Genomic DNA, 21,321 nt, shown 5'->3' on the forward strand with positions numbered 1-21,321 from the left:
GACTTTTTGTTTTATATGCGTTATCATTAAGCGAAATTTTATTTCATTAAAATGGTGACACATTTGCTCAGACGACAGTTACGTTGTTCCGGTCTTATTTTCTCCAAGGACCTAGCGTTAGTGTTAGGGTTGTGATAGAATTTCAGGTTTAGTTTCATGTGAAGATTAGGATTAGGATTAAGGTTAGGGTTATGTTTGTGGATAAGATTTAAGTTTGGCTTAGCGTGCAGATACTTCATGAGAGTAACTGTCTCAGGAGCAAATATTATTGAACCCATCAAACATAAACGTGCAAAATCCACCGATATAGAATGTTAATGTTCAAAATGAATCTTCAGAATGCTCAGAAAGACGTTGGCATCAAACCCCGATCATCAAAGGCACAAATAACCTCTGGACATTCTTTTGTACATCCATAGAAAACTGACAGCGGTGTGAATAATCACAGTCTGTTGGAACTCCATCTCTTGAACCTCCACGTATTTACTTCGGCAGTAACGGCGTCAAGGAAAGGTAACTTTTTATTGCTGCAGAAAATTAAGGGATAGGGAGACAACGATTAAGGCCGAGTCTAATAGGAGGTAAATGTAAAGAACATCGAACCAAAATTCTTTGACCCTCCAGTGTCCATTGTCCGAACGCAGATAGTACTGTTGACATCACTGCACAATCCACTCATCAGCTGCAGTCTCGATGGCCCTGACGACGGGTAAATAGACCAAACTGCAATGCAGACGAGGTTGGCTATTGCTTTCTGGCTTAATCATGTGGAAGAAAATACAATGTAGGCCTACTTGGCATAGTTTACGAGAGTTGATGATACGAAGAAAATTTCAGAACGTCGCAGCCCAGTAAGGTCTTGTCGCCTTATAGGAACTATATAATGCAAATGTACGTTGACTTGTGTTGATTTGATACTCCCAACATCGCTTGTGAGGATAAGTGAACATCTAAATCCGTTCCATACTTTCATAATGATTTTTTTCAACTATTTTTTTTCTTCAGATTACTTGGACCCCACAAAACAAACAAGCAAACTTTCCAAACCAAGATTTCTGAGAATGACATCACCAGTCAATGATTGCTTTAGTACTTGGTGCCAGTAACAAAAGATATATTTCGATGTTACTGACATGATTAATAAAAGAAATTAAAGGGAAACAGGCACGTTATGCTCGGTGTAGAGGAAGGACAATTTCGACGAACAGCGCCACCTACAGACCAATTAATTATTGTATAGGGTGTCCAGATAATGGGATAAGGAATATATGAGAGATGGAAAAGGAGAGTTGCTAGGGTGTTACCCCGTCATTTTCCCTCCCTCACCCCCTAAAATGTTCAGGACCTTTAATTGTGTTTGCGTGTGTGTTTGTGAAAAAAGCGAGAAAGAAAGGGGGAAAACGTTATTCTGTCCATTTCTAGCTAAAAAATTGGGAAAGCCTATTAAAAATAATACGATGGCATTAGCAAAGATCTAAAATTAAACCGTACATTGTTCTTGTCCTTGTTTATTTATTCATTTTTTGTGGGGGGGGGGGGGGAGTGTGAGGGTCCCATGAAGAGTACAATTTTATTTTGAACAAAAAAATAATAATCGGTAACATTGTGGCTCCCCATAGCGTGACAGAACTACCCCCTAACAGCCACACGTGTAGAAATATATACAATGTACTTGATGTCTTTGGTAATGTAGATGGTACTGTTCAATTATTTACAATCTCTCGCTCGATAGCGTGATGAAATTGCACCCCATAATTATTATTTTCACTTCACAGAACACCTTCTACATGTACTGTACATACATGTACTTGTCATTAACATGTAGATGGCGCTGTTCATCCTATCGGTCTCGAGAGCTTTCTATTTCGTAGTGTCGGTCAAGGGGTCTCGTTGACTTTCTTTGCCTGCAAGTCGATCTCGTGGGCTTTCTTTGCCTGGTGTTGGTCTCCTGAGCTTTTGCTTAGTGTCGCTCTCGTGGGCTTTGCGTAGTGTCAGTCTCGTGAGCCTTTTTTTGCATAGTGAGCCGTATAACTCATAGGCTGTATGACTCATGGGTGTCGGTCTCATGGGATGACCCCCATAAACAGATGTTCTTGTGTCCACATATGAGGGTATTATGAATCAATACGAGTCGGCATGCCTTGCTCTGCATAGTTCCTTTAATCCTATAGCTGCAGGGGGAGGGACTAGAAAGACCCCCCCCCCCCCCAATCTTGTCCAAAGCTTTTTTGTATCACTGTTGATAACATCTTAATAGTTAAATATCCGCACTTCTTAATCTCATTCAGTCATTAACATAAGTTGTGTCAATTGACTGTACAAAGGAGTGACCCTTCATATGAGCAAAGGTAATTAATTACACACTGGCAAGTCAATGTGAGACACGAACATCACTGGGAAAAATCTTTTTGTTGTTGTTGTTGGGGGGGGGGGGGGTTCTGCTTGTACTTGCAGTCCAGACCATTTCTTACCACTTCCAGTACAATTGATGATGTAGACAATCCTATACAACCTACGAATGCAACCATTACACACCCACACATTAACACATATTTTGTAAAAAAAAAAAAAAAAAAAAAAAAAAAAATTAATGTTTATGAGTGAAATGGACAGAATATTCATCTTTCATCGAATGAGATATTCTGTCCATTGCATGAATAAAAAAATATTTGTTATTTGTTTTATATAACACCCAAAAGTAAATCCTTGTTATTTAGTGTTTTATGAATTTAGAAATAGAAGGGACTTACATTTTGGTGAGAAGTGCTGAGCGCTATACACTAGCGAGTAGCACACTGTCCGTGTTATGCTCGATTGTATGCATACTGCAAACGCGAACGTTTTACGTATGTAGTGTGCCGGGCTTTCAGCATGCATGCAATGGAGCAAATCGCTTGCAGATCCAAGATTGCACGGACCACATTGGAGCCACAATTGCATGAATGATGGCACAATAGGAAAATGGGACAAATTATGAAATCAAACAACCAATCAAATGACAAGGATCTATTTAGGTGTTGTATATAAATGTACATTGTGTACACATCTTGTGTGTATATCATATACCCGGTACATACATGTATAATATATGTATATTATATTTTATTAATAATGTCAATTTATCTTGGGGTGCACCTAGGGGAGACAATACATGGTCATTACTTCTATATTAATGAGATACTAGACCTTTAGCGAGACAAAATTGTGTCTCCTTAACATTAGCGAATATGGTATACACGCATTACACATGTATGGGGGCGCTGTGGCATAGTGGATAAGACTCTCGACTCCCGATCGGAGGACCCCAGTTCAATTCCAACCCAGTACTTACATCTTTGGACAAGATGTTTTTTTACCCACCATGTCCCCCTCGACCAAGGTGAATAAATGGGTACCTGGCAACACTAGGGCAATAAAAATGGCAGGGCCCTCTGGTACAGCAGCGGCAACACTGAAGAGGCTACCCTGGATATGTAAGACATCATCATCATCATCATCATCATCATCATCATCATCATCACATCCCACTCAATCCTTGCATTACTGCTAACGCTCAGAACACATTTTCCACACTCTGTCTCCCTAGTATAAGCTATACCCAGAGTTATATAATAGCATGTATACAGGTCTGTGTATATCTGTGTACATTCTGTAACAGTGTGTTGCACAAAAATATATACATATATTGTATCAGGCCTTGACACTAACTTCTTTCTGTGGTGGCCCATTCGGGCCACTAAAATATGAATTTGAAATTTTGGTGGCCAAAAACATAGAATATGGCGCAACTATAAACCTTTCTCCCTCATATAAAAAATCATTTCGAATTGTAGCTGTCCGATCATTCCACCTCCTTGAAAATTTGGTGACAAATCATTTTTAGTGGCCCTGGGCCATGCGAAATATCAAGCCCTGATTGTATTGCCATCTGAAACAGAGAAATAGCAGACTGAGTATCCTGAAAAGCAGTTTGAAATGTATCTTTAATTGTCTATTCCATTATCTTTGATAACAAAAGAAACACAATACAACCTTGTATATCAGGAGATTTTTGTCACTAGGGACAGCCGTATTAACATGACATCTACCACAACCAAATTGTTTAACTTGAGAAGGTACAGTATACATAATTGTTGTAAAGTCTAAAATAACCTTTTACACATTGGAAGCTTTGCTTTTGTAATACACATTCTGAATACTAAAAATAAACAATGGTCTTGATCATAATCAAATGTGAGCAAAATTTTCACAAAGAAAAATACATTTCTCCTAAAAAATTTCTGCACATCTGTAGACAATACATATCTGGGCAGAAATCACATTATTTTGAATAACATGAGTGACAAACAATTGGAAAGAACTGATTTACAACAGAAACGACAACAAGTATCAAAACATTTGGTATACATAATATTGTTGCAACTGATGGGGGAGACAGTGGTAGATCAACTGGCATGATATGCTACGCATACCGAGTTCATCTAAACAAACTTATTTGTAGGTGTACACACAATAGTAATCTAAACAGCTTTTTATCAGAAAATTGGCGCATTGTCAAGTACTGCATTTTTTTTTTTCCAACATCAAACTTGGAAGTGTAAACTACTTATTTAGACACATTTTTATTGAAGGTGGTGTGGCATGAAGAGCCATCACGAAATGTTTCCCTCAAAAAAACAAAACTGTAAAACTTGGCAATGTTGTCTTCACACACATTCTTAAACCTGCCTTACATGAACACATGTTTGAGTTCTCAATTTTACATGGGTTTTTGATTGTCCTCCACTTAAGGATAAATTCAAAGCATAACACCACTGGATCCAAAGTTCACATCAGATGTTGCAGACTTATTACTTGTGTGGTAAGTCAGATTTCCTCAACTTCCATACTGAAAACTGGAGTGATGTTGATTTCCGTGGGATGCGATCGTCCTATATGCTGGTCTGAAACTGCATGCACTTTATCTTGGTAGACTTTATTTAGAGCAGTTTAAGCTAGAACCCTGCATTTGCCAAAAGCAATTCATCTCACTTTGAATTGATTCTCACCCACCCTGCGAAGACTTTGAAATATACGAAATTAGGCTATAGCTTAGAGTTCTATTGCAGTGAATGTTACAATGTGTTGACCATGTTGACAAATTGAAGCTGTTAGTCTACAGGGAAAAGTGATTAATTCAAATCTAAACACACAAGAAGTCATCAAAAGCACGCAGAATTCACCGCTGTGATATCTCTGTGGTAATTGCTTGCAGTAGAGTGTAATATGAAACCACAAGTCTGGCTCACCCGACGTTTGTGGACGCATGGCAGAAACAGGGTCAGTGCCATCATACAAGTATTAACCCTATTGCCCTGCCACTAGCTTTCTGAACAATGATCACAACACTAATGCTTTTATCCACATTTCTTTGTTTTTCTGTCTGTTAGCAATTTTATCAAAAATATTAAGGGCACTCAATATTCTGGTATTTTGTGCCATAATTCATGTAAAATGCAAGTACTGTTCAATTTTTTACAATCTAACCAAATTACACCCAGCACAAAAAAACTCAATAACAATGCAATCAATACAGGTTTTGTTTGCTTAGAGCACTGGAACCCATCAAGCTGGTTGTACCTTGAAATTGATATTTTGTGTTGTATCACAGAATTGGGGACAGTTGGAAAACAAACATGGGTTACAAAAAGAAATTACCAAAAAACAAACAATAGTTATCAAAAACCACTCCTCTGCTCTCCTAGTCTAAATCTCATCCGAAGGCTTAATACCGATGCCTTGGTATCAACCTTATCAGATGGCTTGATATCGATGTCTTGGTCCCTGAGGCCTATGGAAGCATCTCCTTGACAGCCTTGGCGATGCAGTTGGCGCTGATGCCGAATTTCTCGAGGAGGACAGCCGAGGGCCCACTACGGGGCACTCCCACCACGTTGAGGCGGCGCACAATGACCCCACTCTGGTTGGAGAGGGCGGCTGAGACTGCCTCGCCAATACCACCTGAACAGGAGACAGAAAAAAAGTGTGTGAAGTTCATTCCTCTAACAATGCTGGAAAAAAAAAATGCATTCACTTACACGGATCATCCTATAGGGAAATAAAAGCTCAAACATCAATGTGGATTGAGGGAAAACAGCAATATTAGCAGAACACATCAGTGAAAGTTTGAGGAAAATCAGACAGTCGATCCAACAATTATGAATTTTGAAAGTTTTGGTACCATCATTGCTGGATAAGGAGACTTCAACAATTCATAGCTTCATATTGGACAACATAAAGAAAATATAAGGAGAATTCCACAAATCTAATTTTCATGAAACATACTATAATGACGTCATTATGATGTTCAAGCCCTCATCTGCAATGCCATCATTACTTTTTTTTTTTTTTGGGGGGGGGGGGGAGTTTTGAATTTGGATCACTGTACAATATGAAATGTATCCACTGATTAAAACAAACGAAATCTACTTCTTGTGGCAGCAATCAATATTCACACGACAAGCTCCTTGAATGTGAAAGAGAGATGCAAAAAATAGGGAATTTCGAGGCACATTTCCTTTTAAATCGTTACATATACAGACCAGAGGAAGAGAGGTAGGGAGGCAGTCTGGTTTCTAGCCTGGCAAACATGAGGGAGTTTGTAAGGTTATTGCAGATTAAAATGACTTAAAAGCCACCCCAAATTCAAACTAACTTTGATTATCAAATATGGTAAATCAAATGAGAAAAAACTAGAAATGTCGCTATGGCGACTGATGCCTCCGCCATAATGCATGATTCTCCCAATAGGCGTATAGTACAATGTCTTCACAATGTGTGATCCATGACAGTTTCACATAACTGGCAAAATATTGAAATGACAGGTTTGTCAGAAATGTCTTGAACTGGGTTTGCTATAATTTTCTAAGAGTGCAGGTACACATATTTGGGGAATTTTGGGAAAGTTTATGCAATGAGTAATTTCCACGGTACAAAGAAAGAGTGTGATGACGGTACAAAATAGATTTTTTTTTTTTTTTTTTTGTTGGGGGGGGGGCATTGAAACCTGGCCTTTGACCCTTAACCTTTGACCTTCTGGCTGGAAATTTCCCGGAGAATCTCCATTAGGTAATGCATGGATTAAGTTTTGAAACTAATAATGCACGCATTGCATATATTAGTATATGAGGGAAATAGTAAAATTTTGAGGAGTTGACCTTGACCTTTGACCCCTGACTATTGACCCATGACCCCTAAATTCCCTAGATAATCCCTGCCAGACAGTACATGCATATGTACCAAGTTCGACGAAGATATATTGAAGCATTTGAGAGAAAAGTAATATTGCAACATTTTCATCTAACCTTTGACCTTTTGACCTTTGACCTTATGACATGAAACTCTCTCTGGAGAATCTTTACGCAGTAGTACATGTCCACACCAAGTTTCAAGAAAATACCTTCGGGCATTGCATAGATATGGGGGAAATTGCAACATTTGTAGCATTTGACCTTGACCTTTTGACCTTTGACCTCTTGCCAATGTCACTTAAATCTACTCAACTAATTGTCCCATCATACATCATCCTTGGACCAAGTTTGGTGAAAGCTGCTTCATCCAGTTTTGAGTTATCATGTAAACAGATAAATTTTAGGATTTGACCTTGATCTTTGATCTTTGACCTCTGTCCGATTTCACTGAAAAACTAATCAAGTAATTGTCCCATCATACATCATCCTCCAACAAAGTTTGGTGAAATTTGCTCCATCCAGTCTTGAGTTATCGCGTAAACGGATACAATTTCATGATTTGACCTTGACCTTTGACCTTTGACCTTCAGCCGATTTCACCCAAAATCTAATCAAATAATTGCCCCATCATACTTCATACTTGGACCAAGTTTGGTAAAATTCCAGTAAATATTACTCAAGTTATCGTGTAAACGAAAGCGGACGTACGTACGTACGGACGTACAGACGTACGGACGTACGGACGTACAGACGTACGGACGTACGGACGTACGGACGGACGGACAGAAGGACAACCCGAAAACATAATGCCTCCGGCACCACTTCGTGGCGGAGGCATAAAAAAGGGTTGAACTGTCATTAGAATTGTCCTTGAAATCAACAACAAAAGTTTGGAAATCTAAAGATTTGCATGTTGTCAACCAACAGTCCTTCCAATATGCGTGATATGATGGAGAAACAACAGAAATAAGAAAAAGGGCACACCTTTCACCAAATGGGCAGGCATGACAGCTAAAAGAAAAAGGGCAGGTAAATCTATGGCCTTGAGAATACAATTTTTCCAACCAAAGAGGTATCAACAGCCATAGCCGTAGATGGTCATCAATTAATTCGAGCCCTGTTATTTGCACAAATGGCTGTGACCAATATCAGTGTGATACGTTAAAAAGACATAAAAATCTTTAATACGATGATGTTTCTTTTTACATCAGAACTCATTGAAACTGCTACAATCGTGCTTGTGTGACGTAACTTCATTTATCAACGTCAATTTGAACACAAGAGTGGCATTATACCCTGAAGAAACAAAAAAATGCTCATTAGTAGCACGGCCGCCCAAGTCCTGGCTTACCTTCTCCATAGTGGTCCTCCACGGTGAGCACCCGTCCTCCTGCTGCCTTGGCACAGGAGGCCAGCGTCTCGGCATCGATGGGCTTGATGGTGAAGGGATCCACCACGGTGATATTGATGCCCTCGGCCTTCAGCTTGTCGGCGGCGGTAAGGGCTTCATGGAGCGTCACGCCGGCGCCGACGACCACCACTTTGTCGTCAGCAGACTGGCGCACAACCTGAACGGGACAGCACCGAAGAGGATATGTAGGAATTTGGAACAAGACTTGCAGAATTTTTTACGCCATTTCACTCTTTCTACCTTTCTAAGGTGGATGCTTTTCTAAAAGCATGCATTGTCCACTTTCATGGCAAGTTTCCACAACGGCATCTTTTAAAGATTTCTTTATAAAAAGGTCTCCAATGATAATCTCATAAAAGGTCTAGCTCTCACCTAAGTAGCTTATTTCTCCTTTATGGTACTCCACCTGCAAAATTTCAAGATTTTGGGATTGCTGCAGGTCCCTTGGGCAAAACCCTCCTAATTTGGGGGTTAGCAGGCCCTGCCACAGAGGCCCCCTGGGGGCATCAAAATCAGATATACAAATTAAAATCCACCACTGCGATTCCTACCAAGTGTGAACAAAATCCAGCCACAAATTTTCAAGAAGTTTGAACTTGAATTTGAAGAGGAAAACTTGAACTTGAAGTAGTTTGATATTGAACTTAAAGTGGATTATGTCATGAATTTTGAAAATCACCTAGTATGGAATTTTGGGTCCTGCCCAGGGGCCCCTATGTGGCACCACCCCCATTAGAACAAGCTATGATCCCCACTCTCCATTAATGCCTAAAACTCAGTAATTACAACTCAATACATCTGCATTAATGCCCATGCAATGTTCAAACCAAATCAATGTTCAAACTGTTGGGAACCAAGTTCCTGGAAGGTCCACATTGACTTTTCAAGTTCTGGGAGCTCTCATAAAAGTTACATTAGGATAGGGTGGGGCAACAGTTCCTTCTCACCTTGGCTTTTCCAACCGCGAAGACCTCGTCGGGTTTGTAGATCACTGCCGTGGCAGGTCGGCTGGTGCGGGTGAAGGTGATGCCCTTGGTCTGGGCCGCCAGTTCGATGGCGCGCTCGCAGGAGACAGCATCACTGGGGTAGAAGACGGTGCAGGTTGGGATGGCCCTGAAGATGGCCAGATCCTCCAGAGCCATCTGGGACGGACCATCCTCACCTATCAAGGAAAGGGGGGGGGGGGGATGAAAAGAGGGAGCGGGGAAGGGGAAAAGCAGAGGAGAGATAAAGGTGGAGTGTTTGAGGCGATGTGATATTTGATGACCTTCCACACTGAAGTAAAGGGCATTTTTGATCTCCAGAATGATAACTTGACAGTACTTTGAACGTAAAGGAACACTTACATGACATATGAAAAAATATATTACGTAAAAACCTGTAGGATATTGATTTTGAAGGTTGTGCAACTTCCTCAGGAAGCAGCAGTGTCCCCTCACACAAATGTCAATAGATCTTCTTGCACTCAAGAACCAAACATTGATTCCACAAAAAAGCAAGATTAAATCTTATTACAAACGTGTATACTGGTATATCTGCCTGCAGAATGGGTTAGACCAAGCACCGTTGACCCTTAGCGATTACAAGACATATGAGAATGTAATGTGGAAAAAAAGTATGGAGGCTTTGTATTTTGAAGGTTTGGCATCTCCCCTTCATGAAGCAGCAGTGTGTCCCCCTTGCAAGAATGTTTAAAGATTTTCTTGCACTCAAGAACCAGACACGGATTCGATAAAGGCAAGACTATTCAAATTATATTACAAACAGGTATACGAAGTAAATCTGCCTGAAAGCAAAGAAAGTAACATCAAAACACTCTTGACCCTTACCAATGGAAACGCCACAGTGGGAGCCCACAAAGTTCACATTGGTCTGCGAAATGGCGCCCATGCGGATCTGGTCGTAGGCACGGGCCAGGAAGCACGCGAAGGCGCTGACAAAGACGATATTGCGGTCGCGGCATGCGCAGCCAATGCCCACGCCCACAAGGTTCTGCTCTGCGATGAAGCACTCCACGAAGCGGTCAGTGAACGCCTTCTTGTAGGTGATGGCGTACGTGGAGTTCTTGGTGTCACCATCGAGGGCTATCACATGCGAGTTTGTCTTACCCAGTTTGACCAGGGCTGTGCCATAGGCAACACGGGTAGCAACCTGTAGAAAGATTAGAAATCACAGGTAGCATCACCACATGTTGGTGTGTGTGTGTGTGTGTATCCCAAGCAGTATACTGTACTTGCAATTGTTGGGTCTCATCAATGAAAATAAGGGAGGTTGAGGATCAAAAATTGTTAACTACAATTTCTTGGAATTGTTCTGTGCATTTAATCCATACAATAGTTGTACAGGTTACAAATTTAGCAATATTTTGAGGTTTTTCTAGTTTTGTTATCTTATCAAACAAACACAAATGAAGCAAATGAATCAAAATTTGGGGGTGTTGTTTTGCTTTGATATGGTATATCTGTGCAAGTACTTTTTATGTATCCATTTTGGGTAGATTGCAGCCTGTTGCTTGTGTTTATGTTTGGCTTTTTGTTGTTTTGTTTTTTGTTTTGTTTTTTTTTTTTTTTTTTGGGGGGGGGGCATTTTGGGATGCTTTTTATTCTTGATCTACATTTGATCTACCTGGGGGAAATGGATAACGAGGCAATTTACTTGCATTACACAAGAACTGGACCCAATGGAAAAACTGCTATGCCAAGGAGGTATACCGATGCTGGGCATATCACAAACCATCGACCCCTCTCCCCCACCCCCCCCCCCTTTTCTTTTTACCCCTCTATGCTTGTAATCTGTTATTTTTTTTTTTAATAAAGATAAAAAAATAGAAAATGAATACTTCTATTATATATATATATATATATATATATATACATATATATATATACCACTACAGCTTTGTAACGCTCGATCGTACCTTCACTCCTAACTCATAGTTGGGGGGTTCATTGAGGGACACAGTGAGGTCATTGTCGGCCAGTGGGGCCGAGGAGGGAGGGGTGATGCCATGGGGGCCCTTGTTGGTGATCAGCTTGCTGATGGCTTCTAGGGCAATTTCCGCCTTGTCTCCGAGAGCCTTGCCGTGCCAGTTCTCAAGATCCTCCACATCTAAACTCAAAGAGAAAAGAGTGCAGAGTGTTTTAACAAACACAGTTATAATAAAATTTTGGATACAACAAAGTAAAATTCAAGTCCCAACATTAGCATCTATATATCTTTATATACTTTGTTTGTTCAGCTATGACAAAATTTTGATATAACGAAAAAGAAAACTGCCCATCCCATGGACATTCTTATAGCGAGAGTCACCTGTCCATAATGAGGGTCATTATATGGAGCCAAGAGAGAGGGAAAGACTGCCAAGCAAAGAGCAGAAAGGTAAACACATACATAAACAAAACATGTCAACACAGACAGACAGACAAATCTGTTAGTGCTGAACGGGATGCTGGTTTGAAATGTTTTTAGACCATGATCCAATCACATTTCACCTCAATACCAATACTGGACAAATCTGGAGGCAATTTCTCACATCAAAAATGCACACTGTTATGATTCTTATTTTCTGTTTTGTTCTTTTTTTCAACATGATATTCCTGACAAGACTTCATGCAAAAATCAGTTTTCCTTGAGCTGCCTTGGATTATTGAACTTCAAGATTCTTCTACTTCACTGAAAATTACGACAAATGAACAAGCGAAAGAAAGATATTATTCAGAGGGGTGAAGGTTCAGGTGTGAGTTTCTTCTGACATGTTTGTTAATCTACAGATCAGCAGTTGCGATCTTAACAAATTTAATTTGTAGAGGGAGACAAATTGAAGAAACTCACACCTGAATAAATGAACAATATTGCACTTCCAGCATCTATATTTGAGGATAAGAGGTGACAGGTAGATTCAGCTTTTGTAGTCATTTATGCATGCCTCTTGGGAAAATGTCAGCAAGAGGATCTACCGAGGAGTCAAAAGTCACACGCTTAGCTGCAGGTGAAAGGTTATACACACATAGCATCTGGTAAAATGCTTTACACACAGTCTACACGTGAAAGGGTCATCCAGACACTGCCACTCACCGGGGCATCCCTTGCCCTTGAAGGTCTTGGCGACAATGGCCGTCGGCTTGCCTTTGACAGTGGAAGCTTCATAGAAGGCTCGGTTCACAGCCTCAACATCGTGACCGTCGACAACGATGGCGTGCATCCTTCGGGGGGAAAAAAGAAGAAGATATATCTCTCTTCAACATTCTTAAATATGCAAAAAAAGCTTAAGTTACATTGTCCACAAATCCAATTATGGACGGACAGACAGAAATTCCGAAAACAATATCTCCAGCAACACTTTGCAGTGGAGGCCTGAAAAAAAAAAAAAATTGTAATCCCTCCCCATAACAATCACTATGCTGTAAAAGTTATTCCAATTCAAAAATCATTTGATACCAACAATATGATTCCATGTCAATGTCTTTTCAAAGAGAAATTTTAGTGCAGATATGTAAGCAGTTCAGCAGAGGCCTGGAGAGGTAGAGACAATATTGTCTCATCACTATCACCGTAAAAAAAAAATAATAATAATAATAATAATAATAAGAGACAACTATTCAATGAAAATGACCTTTTTGTTCATTCAATCTTTACTTTCATATGAAAGCTATCTTTTAATCTTAAAGGTAGGGAATCCCATTTGCATGCCTTAAATGAAGAGTTGTATAAATACAGTGGTATGTTGAAGAGAGTATCATTTTAGAAACTCCCATAAAGTATTGAAAGTGGAAGGTAACATTAAGTACATTTTTACTGACCGTTAGATTTTGACTTGAATTTTGGTCGGGCTTACCGTAAAATTCCAGTACATTACTAGGCTACCTTTGCAGACCCATGCACTGCATGTGTGTCCATCATATTTTGTGAAGAAAGTTAATCAAAACTTACATACATTTCTATATACATTCTTGCCACACAAAATGTTATTACATCAGCTCTTATACTTTTAGATTTGTGTTTATAGATAAAAAATACAGAAGACTGCAACAAAAAGGCTTAAGTGTGGATGACACACAGAACTACTGAGTAGTTAAGAGTTTTGTGCATTATTCAAATTGTAGATAACTGTTGACTTCCAAATTTCTAAGCAGTGGCCTAAACAAGTCCCCCGAGGTTCATATTTAATGTTTTGCTGCATTTTGGGAGGTCTGTAAAAGGTATCCCCTACCTTTATTAAATCACAGCATTTCCTACTAGCTCAGTGTCCTAAGTTGGCATTAATGAAGGCAGTATCATCAATCTTAAAGATGTAAAATATTTCAGAGAACAGTAATATAAATGTAGCAGAAGGTAATGTTGTCATTGCCTCATAGTGCTCCCACAGACCTATGCATGATTCTCTATTAAATGTTTTTGCTTTTGACATGAAAGCCATAAAAATTGAACTGTATCCTGCATATCAGATAATTGTAGCCTGGAAATAACTAGCAATTACGACCTTTTTACGGGAGAAGGGGAGGTAGATGTTGTATGAGCTAAAATATATAGTTGAAATGATATTCCTATGTAAATGGCAAAGGGAGAGTAGTGAGGTGATGTCATCCCCCCTCCCCCTTGATGTGTGCATTTGCAGCCAATATGATTGCATGATGGTCTTCCACCGTTCTGGTGATCTGACTTCACCGTATTAATTGAAGTCAACCTAATCATGGCTTGAAATGGCATTATAATGCACAATGTATACAATTTATGCTTATGTTGCATTTTCAACAGATGACTTTATTTCCCTATTGACCCAATGGTATGGGAAAAATACATGAAGACCACCAAGCAAATACCAGGACATCTTGACATATTATTTCTTACTGTCTTTGTGCCTGTTTGTTTGTTTGTTTGTTGTCATTTAATTTTTTTGTTTTACACAAACCATAAAGACATCCATGAAAGATTTGCAAATGACACATTCCATCTTCAGTTACCAGTCACACACCCTGATTTTGCATGAGGTCTCAAAATATAGGTGCAGTGGGTCAACCTAGTCAATCTTTGGTTTTTTACATTTTTTGGAAGAACAAATCTTCTTCTATGTAATTTTACAGTTTGAGTTTGTAAAACAAATGAGAAATTGTGTTTTTAGCAGTTTTCACAGTACTCAGTTTTTAGAATGGTGTAACTGGGTGTGTCTTTGTTATTTCATAAGGCCTCTGTTATTTCATAAGGCATGCACACTATTGTTCACTTTCAAATCCGATAACTTTTGAAATGTTGGTGCTACTGCATTTAAAGTTGGTATCAGTAATGAATAGAATCTGTGTAATGAGTGGGGGATAATCCCTTCATTGTGGCTATTACAGTTTTATATCCTGTTTCTGTTGTTGTTATTTTCTTTCCCCATTCATTGCACAGCACACAACTTGAACAGATTAAGCACTTGAATCGACCCTAAACTTCAAAGCCTCTTTTCTCAGTAAAGAATTTTCCAGTCTGTGTACATTCCGTCCATAATTTAGACAGAATAGGAAGGTCCAGTTGTATTGAGTCATACACCATTTTCAAGCCTAGTCCGTTCTTTCAGAATCTACCTAACTACAAATCCATGTCTAGTGACTTTTCCTGTGGTTTTGTGATGCAGGGTCAAATAAAATGCTAGGGTCGCTCTGAAGCTTCTGAACCCTCACCCAAAGGCCTCGGCCCTCTTCTGGTAGATCTCAGTCTGGTGCTGGAGGGAGGCCGGCTCGCTCTGACCGAGACGGTTGACGTCGAAGATGGCCACCAGGTTGTCCAGTTTGTAGTAGCTGGCAAAGGCACAGGCCTCCCAGATCGACCCCTCGGCACTCTCTCCGTCCCCAATCAGGCAGTAGGTGCGGTAACTGGATATAGAGGGAGATAGCACAGAGCAGACATACCTCAACACTGCAATAATCACCAAACAACACTATAGTGCTGCAATCAAGTCCTACAGCTGTATAGCCAGATGGATGTTCCCAGCCATGTTTGATTGAAATACACATCTGTACTTCATCAATTTGGCTAAATTGATTCTAGCTTGCTTGACTGATTGATTCAAAGAGAAACTTTTGAAAGTTAGGTGCATTTTTTTTTCAAATGTACAGCCCTAAAGCAGCCACACATACATAGAGTCATATACAGAAACAAAACATAAACAAAGACACTTTCAATGATCAAGACAATTAGAACCTGCTGTACATGGGAAGATGAATCCACAGGAGGTTTCTAGCATGGCAATATAGATGATGAGTAATTCAGGCCCACTACAACAATTCAAGATAGTTCAGTTGAAACTAGGATCATGAGATAAGAAAATGTGATTCTACACTATGTAGTAAAAAAAAGAAGAAGAACAAAACATAGCAAAATCAAAACCAAAACAAAACAAAAACTGTTTAAAGGGACTGTCAGTACTGGTTGAAGTGGGGATTCATGTTTTGAACATTCCTAAGTGAGTTAACGAGAAACCTCTTATGAAATATGAAAGAGCATGTAATAATTTTATGAAGGATTCAAAGTTTATTTGATGAAAATTGGTTTTCAAATGGCTGAGATATCCAAACAAGTGATAATAATAAAAGACAACAGGCCACGTCTTTTATCAGGATCTGTTTCATTTACTATGTTTTTGGATATCTCAGTCATTTCAAAACCGATTTTCATCAAATAAACTTTTGATACCCCTTAGTATTGCATGCTCTTTGACATCTCATATAGTTTCTGAATATCTCGCAAGACGTTAAAAGCTAAATCCTCACCTCAACCAGAACTGTACACACCCTTTAACTAATATACAATTAGTTCCTTCACTAACTTTGAACTTGATATAACAGAGGAGCAAAAACTTGAAATTTTCACTTTCAAGGAATTTCTCATAATTTCACCATATTTCAAATAAAGTTTGAGTTTAAGGTCACATGAACTATGGTGTTTTTGGGGGTTTTTTTTCATACAAAAGAATTTGAGACAAGACAGACTGCTAAGATGCACAGCAGTGTGGAGTTGATGAGTGACAGGAGTTACCACAACTATTGCCGCAAGACTAGAATGAACAAGTATAACCTACAGCATCATTCGGAAAAAGTAAAGTAAAAGTAAAGTAAGTAAGTACATAAGTAAGACTACTCACTCAGCCTTGTCAAAGTATTTGCCTGTGTAGGCCATTCCAGCAGCAACGCTGAGTCCCTGACCAAGTGACCCAGTGGCAACATCCACAAAGCTCAGTCTCTGCACGGGGAAAAACAAATTGTTAAACATCATTTTAATTTTTCTGAAGAAAATCCATCAGAGAAAGAGAGAGAGTGAGATGAAAAAAATAGAAATATATAACCAAACATCTTTGTACCTGTGATCTACAGTTTTGAGTACCACTGTGATACAAATTTTGGTTTAATCTTCAAGGTAGACAACCTAATCTGTCAACTTTTATTGAGTTCAAACACAGGACCAGTAATTCCCCTCCTCCTTTTCTCGTTGGTGGGTGTTTTGGGTTGGTTGTTCATGGCATTATGATATATAACTCTGGGGGCATGAAATTAACTTCTCTCATGATGTACTGAACAGCAGGGAGTGTACATAGACGAGAAAATTGTGTCTTGTGTTTATATACATCCATCTATTTGCACTGAAGGTGGATGAATCAAACACCTTCGCTTCCTTCCAATGACAACCTACATATTTCATGCACTGTAAAAATTGATACTTTTGTGTGACCAATTGTGCTTGGCTGGGTAAGACGAGTTTCGCATGATTTTCATGCCGCGGAATCGAGACATCAACTACAGGAACACATGGCAAGCAAAAATATTAACATGCTATTATTTTCGCCCTAGTTTCTGGTTGCACGAAATGCAAAAAAAAATTTCTACACTGAAAATTTCTACTTTTACAGTGAATCGTTTTTCTTCTATACAAGGGAACCTCTTTAAAGGGACTGTACAGTACTGGTTGAGGTGGGGATTCATGTTTTGAACATTCCTAAGTGAGACAATGAAAAGCCTCTTATGAAATATGAAAGAGCATGTAATTTTAAGAAGGATTCAACGTTTATTTGATGAAAATTGGTTTTCAGATGGCTGAGATATCCCAAAAAGTGCTAATAATAAAAGGCGACATGCCCCAACTTTATTAGGATCTCTTTGTTTCACCTTGTTTTTGGATATCTCAGCCATTTCAAAACCGATTTTCATCGAATAAACTTTTGATACCCCTTGGAACTGCATGCTCTTTGACATCTCATAGAGTGGTTTCGGAATATCTCGCAAAACGTTAAAAGCTAAATCCTCACCTTGACCAGAACTGTACACACCCTTTAAAATATGAACCTAAAAACCATGACAATTACCTTGTTATATCAGGTTTCTCACTATGTCAGGTTACAACAACAAAGAAGTATTTAAGAGTTGGGACCTGGGGCCCGTTTCATAAAACTTGTCATCAGTGACAACTTGTCATAGATGTGACAAGCCACTGAAATCCTTGCATCTGATTGGCTGAGAGCAAATTTGTCTAGAAATGTGGCAGTTGTCACTGATGACAAGTTTTATGAAACGGGCCCCTGAACAATCACCTAGTGTATGAGGGTTTTGCTATCTCAGACGTCTTCATAACAAGGTTTCACTGCATAAACTAAGGTAGCCCACAAACTCTATTACTGTGCTATATTCTTGTCTGTAACATAACAAGGCAATATGGATATCTTCCCTTCCTCAACTCCCGAAGGCCATGTTTGAATGCTCAAAGGTTAACTGAGCCACTGTATCATAGCCAAGGTAGCCCACAAACTACATATACATTATTGTGCTATTGTAAAACGAGGGACGTTCGCGTGCATTTTAATTTCACGAGAGCCCAGTTTCGCAAAATTAAAATGCATGCTAAATATCTTGTCTACACCATATGCATTGAATGTAAGAGGCAACTTGCGAAAATTTCATGCTGCGAATAAGGCCGTAGGCTCCCATTCGTGAAAATTTCATGCCGCGAACATATCTTGTTTTACAGTATACTCTTTGTCTGTAACATAACAAGTAGGTAATATGCAGGTCTTCCCTCCCCCAACTCCCCAAGGCCATGTTTGAGAGCTCAAAAGTGAAGTGAGCATCACCGTACCATACCACACCATACCGTGCCAGATTCAGAGCATTACAGTATTCTATGGAGATAGCTTACCTTGTGAGTTACTTTTTGTCTCGAGACAGAAGGGTCACAAGTTTTGTAGCAACAAGGTATGATTCACACTTCGACGTAGTGTGTGTTACGTGCATTCTTCTCATGTCGACAGCTGGTATACATTTTTTGACCACTTTGTGCAGTCGAGCACTCTCTGGCATGGTATGGTAAAGTACAGTAGGCTTCTGGAGCACATGGGCAGGAGGTCCACTTTTGTCATGGTATGGTATGGTACGGTATGCTTTTGGAGTGTTCAAACACACCCTAAGACTGCAGTATACATGTACTCACAGGGGTTGGGTGTCCCTCCAGCAAGCTGTCAATCTTGCGGAGGTTCTTGAGATCCTCCACTTCAATCAGACCAGCCTCCGCCCAGGCAGCATACAGGATTGGTGCCGCATGACCCTAGAGATCAGGATAATCAGAGAAAAGGCAAGAGGAAGTAAAATAGGAACAGCTAAAATATACATTGATCTCAAACAATTTTGCCTTCTCTCTCGCGTCTACCATTTCGCATTCTCCCTCCCCTCCACACACACACAAACCCAGGACATTTTTGTTTTCTCCTCTTCACACTGCATTTACATTTTCATGTTTCTCCAGTGTGCATCTGTCTTTTTACTTTTCACAGTGTGCACATTTCCTGCGGAGGGCACCACAAGACTTCTTAATCATGAAAGATATGCAAATGAACGAGCATAAACAGATAGGGCCAAGTTCCCTCTGTTAGCAACCATAATCAAGGATTCTACAACTGTATTTAATGCATCTGTAAACCACACGATCTTTGAGTATCCAGAGTCAAGACATATTCTGGCTGTTGAATGGTAAAATCGTGTTTGTTGTCTTTACTGATACTACAGCTACTGTACATTACTTGACTTTTTTCATGATGGTTGGGTTTCACTTAAATTATTATCTCTCTCTCTCTCTTCTTGAATTGCCAGTGGGCTGATACGAAAGCGTTTGGAATTATGCCATGGGGGTTGGAGCTTTATATTCCCCGTCGCCACTTGCGTACAAATTACTGTTCAGAGTCACTATTATAGGCTCCTGCTCAAGTCAGGTGTATGAAGGGGTAAGTGCTAGGGGGATTGCAGGGCATGATTTATTGGACATCTGGCACAGTCTGACATCAGCTTCAGACGTTGTTTAAATAGTGGGCGAGACTCATCCGAACGCCTCATTCCCTCACACCATACCTTCACACCACATGCAGCTCAGGTACATCACAGCCACGCATCTCTAATTTCTGCCCACAATTTTTTTTTTTTTTTTCTGGATACAGGACAAAAATGATTCACAAATCTCTTCACAGATTCACAGCCCATCACAATATCAATCTCTGCTCCTTTCATCCCATACTTTAAATGTGTTGTTTAGTTTCGTCATTTTTTTTTTTTTTTTTTTTTTTTTTGCCTCTTTGGAGAGGGAGTGGAAAGTGTTTACGAGTTTTGTTTCCCTTCAAATGCACGAGGACAATGTCTTTCATGTTCTGGCATTCTCCAAGTTGCTAGTACAGAGCAAATAATAGTACCAAGGAACGTAATCCACTTTCTTATTTAACCATACTGATGCTAGACACACGAGAGAAGAAAACACTCTCACAGTCCCACTGCAACCTTATTAAAGGCATAATTTAGTATTTGCAGATGAAACAAAAACCCAGCATTAGTGCTTCAAAATAGTTCTAAAATGTGAGTTAGGGATACAAACAACCACTGTAAAAATTTGAATCTGTAAAATTGATGTTAAGTGTTGTTAAATACACAAAATGTGAACAATACTTATAATAAAAATGTTTCCAGATTAAACTGTCTACAGTTACGGTTTATTGAGAAAAACTCTGATATCTCCTTATATTTTTGGCTTTATTGCAAAAATGTTACATGGTAGAACATTTTGTGATACAACAGACCTACACATATGCATCAAATGTGATATCTTGAAAATTTTTGAAATCACTGCTCCCAAAGGTAAACTGGACCTTTAACTAAAACAATGTCCTGCATTCCCCTTGTTTTTTTTTAGCAACACAGTCACATTTTCAGTGGACAAACATAGAGTATCACACATACAATGATTTGATACATTTTTCATGTCTTTGTTTGTCCTGACCTTTGACATGATGAAGCGGTCGCTGCCGGGGTCCCGCGGCTTGCTGATGGAGTACCTCATGGTGTTGAAGAAGAGGACCGACATGATCTCCGCCGCCGAGCAACATGATGTTGGATGTCTAATGAGATGAAAGAAAACATCACAAAGGAATGGTGATACCAGGCTCTCATGGACACTGGAACAGACCTGCCAAGCCTGCCTAGAGCTGCCTCATGGGGCTCATACAGTAAGCACACCGTAGGAATTATAGGCAGGTGGTTACTCTTGGCAGGTTGGCAGCCAATCAATTAGATTGTATTATGTATCATCTAGAATACTTATCAATAATATCATCCCCACTTCCCAAGTACTCCTGATTGTATCTTAGCATTACACACACACACGTACACACCACAGAAACCC

General features: G+C 39.6%; 1 protein-coding gene across 2 annotated transcripts in view; it reads right to left on the reverse strand.

Moving 5' to 3' along the window:
* Positions 1-3,966: 3,966 nt before the first annotated feature.
* Positions 3,967-21,321, reverse strand: part of LOC140246262 (transketolase-like protein 2) — a 30,717-nt gene continuing 13,362 nt past the window's right edge. For both annotated transcript variants that reach the window (XM_072325723.1, XM_072325724.1), the window contains exons 2-11: positions 20,920-21,037; positions 19,093-19,206; positions 16,760-16,857; positions 15,300-15,491; positions 12,715-12,842; positions 11,558-11,748; positions 10,470-10,791; positions 9,588-9,802; positions 8,581-8,797; positions 3,967-6,000 (exon numbers count right to left, since the gene is read on the reverse strand). In XM_072325723.1, the coding sequence (XP_072181824.1) occupies positions 5,831-6,000; positions 8,581-8,797; positions 9,588-9,802; positions 10,470-10,791; positions 11,558-11,748; positions 12,715-12,842; positions 15,300-15,491; positions 16,760-16,857; positions 19,093-19,206; positions 20,920-21,037 (1,765 nt within the window). In that variant the 3' untranslated portion in view covers positions 3,967-5,830. The remainder of the gene's footprint in view (positions 6,001-8,580; positions 8,798-9,587; positions 9,803-10,469; positions 10,792-11,557; positions 11,749-12,714; positions 12,843-15,299; positions 15,492-16,759; positions 16,858-19,092; positions 19,207-20,919; positions 21,038-21,321) is intronic.

This window comes from Diadema setosum, chromosome 2 (genome assembly GCF_964275005.1).
Source record: "Diadema setosum chromosome 2, eeDiaSeto1, whole genome shotgun sequence".
In the NCBI taxonomy this organism is placed as follows: domain Eukaryota; kingdom Metazoa; phylum Echinodermata; class Echinoidea; order Diadematoida; family Diadematidae; genus Diadema; species Diadema setosum.